General features: G+C 36.6%; 1 protein-coding gene across 1 annotated transcript in view; it reads left to right on the plus strand.

The window, feature by feature from the left end:
* LOC107695557 (ras-related C3 botulinum toxin substrate 1-like) overlaps positions 1–3,250 on the plus strand; it is a 14,230-nt gene that overhangs the window by 12 nt on the left and 10,968 nt on the right. The window contains exons 1-2 of the mRNA XM_016495541.1: positions 1–299; positions 930–1,001. The exon at positions 1–299 is cut by the window's left edge and continues 12 nt beyond it. Of these exons, the coding sequence (XP_016351027.1) occupies positions 265–299; positions 930–1,001 (107 nt within the window). The 5' untranslated portion in view covers positions 1–264. The remainder of the gene's footprint in view (positions 300–929; positions 1,002–3,250) is intronic.

Consider the following 3,250-nt stretch of genomic DNA (forward strand, 5'->3'; position numbering starts at 1 on the left):
AGACCGGGATCTGAGATTTTTGGGTGGTGGCTGACTGTTTGTTTTACTGGAACTGCAGCAGCAAATACGCTGGAGTGCGGTCGGCCAGCTAAATTAACCCCGTCAAGTTTGAGCGAAATCTCGCGTTTCCTTTCAACTTTTATCGACTCCGCTCTTCTTTTGTGCGTGTTGTATTTTGAGGGCGGGTTATCCCGGTCAGAGCAGCTTTTATCGATTCATTCACAGAGTAACAGGCTAAAGGGATAGCGTGCCAAGTGAACACCGATGCAGGCCATAAAGTGTGTTGTTGTCGGGGACGGGTAAGTTGACCCTCATTTTCAGTATTGTAATAGTCGTGGGATAAAGTTTTCCACGTCTCGGACGTTTAAGTTTGCTCTGTAACGTTAGTGTTTTGAGTTTACATGACTTGTGAGCCTTCATTTTGGGAACTTTTATGCGGTCTTTGTAGCTCACAGATGTTTTAAAAGTGCTTATTTCACACGTCTCACTCATTAAATCTGTGTTTTCCACTTTTAGTGGCAGCGAAAATAGCTTATGAATGACTTTAGACTTTAAATGTCTGTTTATTTGTTATATACTGGAATCGAACTGCTTTTTTTCTGGGGTTTTCCGTGTTGATAAACTAACCCTTCCCTGAGTTTCCTTTACCTGTTACGTCATGAAATGCAGTCTGAATGTGGGAGGAGTGTTGCAGTCATTAATGGACAAGTCAACCAAACCCACTGTTATGATTCATATGAATAACACCGGCTGTTTATGATATTTAAACAATGTTTTGTTTAAGACAAGAATTTGCTCTGCTTCTTTTGTATTTCTGAAATGTATAACTGTTTAGTTGGAAAAGCAATTATAGGAGATGACATCAGTTTGGTCAGTTCTGTCACTGGATGTATTATATGAATGATTTTAGTTTTTTTCTTTTTCTCCAGGGCTGTGGGAAAAACATGCCTTCTGATCAGCTACACCACCAATGCTTTTCCCGGGGAGTACATCCCTACTGTGTAAGCAGACCTTACTCTGACCCTGAGTTTCTTAAAGGGACAGTTCAGCCAAAGATTTATTTATTTTTATGCATACAATCACAATTTGAATCGCAGTCTTCCCAATTTTGAGATGTATCGAGAATATCCATACAAGCCTGTGGACTTATCTAGAGCCCGACCGATATGGTTTTTTTGGGGCCGATACCGATATTAGGGAGTAAAAAAAGGCCGATACCGATATATCGGCCGATAGTCTTTGTGTATATTACTTTCCCATTCGTGTGTCCAAACATTTGACTGGTACTATATATATAGAATACAGTATAGACATAAACAGAATATATATACATAAACACATTTTTTGCAATGATCACTCAAATGTGGTGATCAAACACTTATAATGGTGACAGAGATATGTAAGGGCATTTAACAATTTAACAATAAACTTGCGATGAGTGCGATGCACAAAGTAACGGGGTGTTAGATGTAACACACGTGGTTTGAATATTTATTTTACCATAGTAACATTTAAATTCTGGCTTAAGTAAATTTTTTTATCTCAGTTTTTATTATTCATTTAAAATGAGACAAATCTGCTATTATTTTAATCTCCAATCTGTTATTTCTCAGTTCAGATCGTTTTTTAATGCTTTAATTACTAGCAGAAGACACTAACCAGTTTTAAATTCCAGTTGCGCAGATGGTGCACGTTGTAACACTGCGTTACAATTAGGGATATGCAGGTATCAAATTTTCATGTTGCGATTAATTGCTGATGCTTTTATCACGGTTTGCATCTATTTGGACAATTTAAAAACATAGTATTGAATTAAACAATCAGTTGTCAATATGATCATTTAAACCGGAGTTAAACTTTAAAACATTGCTTAGTCTTCACTATATTAATTAAATATACATCGATTCTTATTAAGGCTACTAAAGTTATTCAGTCAAGAGTAGTGAGTCATTTTCTCTTTATCTTTTGTTGTTTGATTACCATTAATGACACAGACAGCTGCAAGTATTTGCATTAGGCTTTAAGACTAAATGCATCTAATATACTTCCATGCATCTGATTTCTTTCCCAACTGTTTGTTCACTTAAGACTGATTGTCTTTATGTAAATACTCACCAAGACTGACATTTTGACATTTTTGTTTATATTTGACAGTTTAGGCATGCGCCAGAAACCCCAAAGTAGGACTGGGCGATATAGCTAAAAAATGTTTCAACAATATAATGTTTTACATAGTTCGGTATCGATAATTATTGACATTTTTTTATAACCTTTTTTAAACAAAGAGCAATAGAAAACATTTTTAAATTTAACCACTGTATTTTTAAATTAACCCAATTTATTGAGACAAACAACAAATATTTTTTGTTTTAACAAACACACAAAATAAAAATTAAACGAATATCTCATTTCTAATGTTTTATATGCAGATTAAATAGGTCTTAAAGGGACAATATGTAAGATTTTTTTATTAAAATATCCAAAAACCACTAGAACGGTGTTATATATTTTGCTAAATGTTTCGAAGAATGTTTAAATCCAGAGAAATAAGCAATTTTAACTAGTGACACGGACCGTGTCCATAGTGTCATTGTGTCGCCTGCCAATGACGTCATAACCCCTCGATTTCTGGTTTTGTTTTGTAGAAAACATGGAAACACCAAAGACCCTTTAATGCGTTTTAATAGACCGGTGACGACCGCACAGAGTAGCATTATAACAGAACTTTCAAATGTATCTAGTATGATAAAACAGCACTGCTTTTTTTTCCCCACATACGCACGACCGGAAGGAGCGGAAGCAGTCGACTGTGGCATAATAAAAGCTCCGCTGCTTTCGAGCCGTGTGTTAACACGCTCGTTCAGCGGCCTTGTTTCGCTTCGACGGCTTTCAGCCTCACCCTGCTTCATTCTACTACGTTCATCGGATTGCTTCGGCTGTGGGGATGAAGACAACTCCCATGATTCCACACTCAGTCACGGCGTCATCAAACTATGGCTTTTGGGTTTATTTTGAATATTTTGAATATAGCGGCGAAAATTACATATTGTGCCTTTAAGGAAACTTTTGTCTTGTCTCCCGAGGGCGCCGAGGGCGCAATAATGCAGTGTATTTAAATTGTCAACACAAGGAAGTAACTTTAAACAGCATCATGTATGCATTGCTTAATCCAAAGAGCCGAAGCGCCATTCACACAGATTGCATTTAAAAACATAAGAGACGCAGTGAAAAGGAATAAACCTCCACAAAT

Source organism: Sinocyclocheilus anshuiensis, unplaced genomic scaffold (genome assembly GCF_001515605.1).
Source record: "Sinocyclocheilus anshuiensis isolate Anshui unplaced genomic scaffold, SAMN03320099.WGS_v1.1 scaffold466, whole genome shotgun sequence".
Lineage (NCBI taxonomy): Eukaryota > Metazoa > Chordata > Actinopteri > Cypriniformes > Cyprinidae > Sinocyclocheilus > Sinocyclocheilus anshuiensis.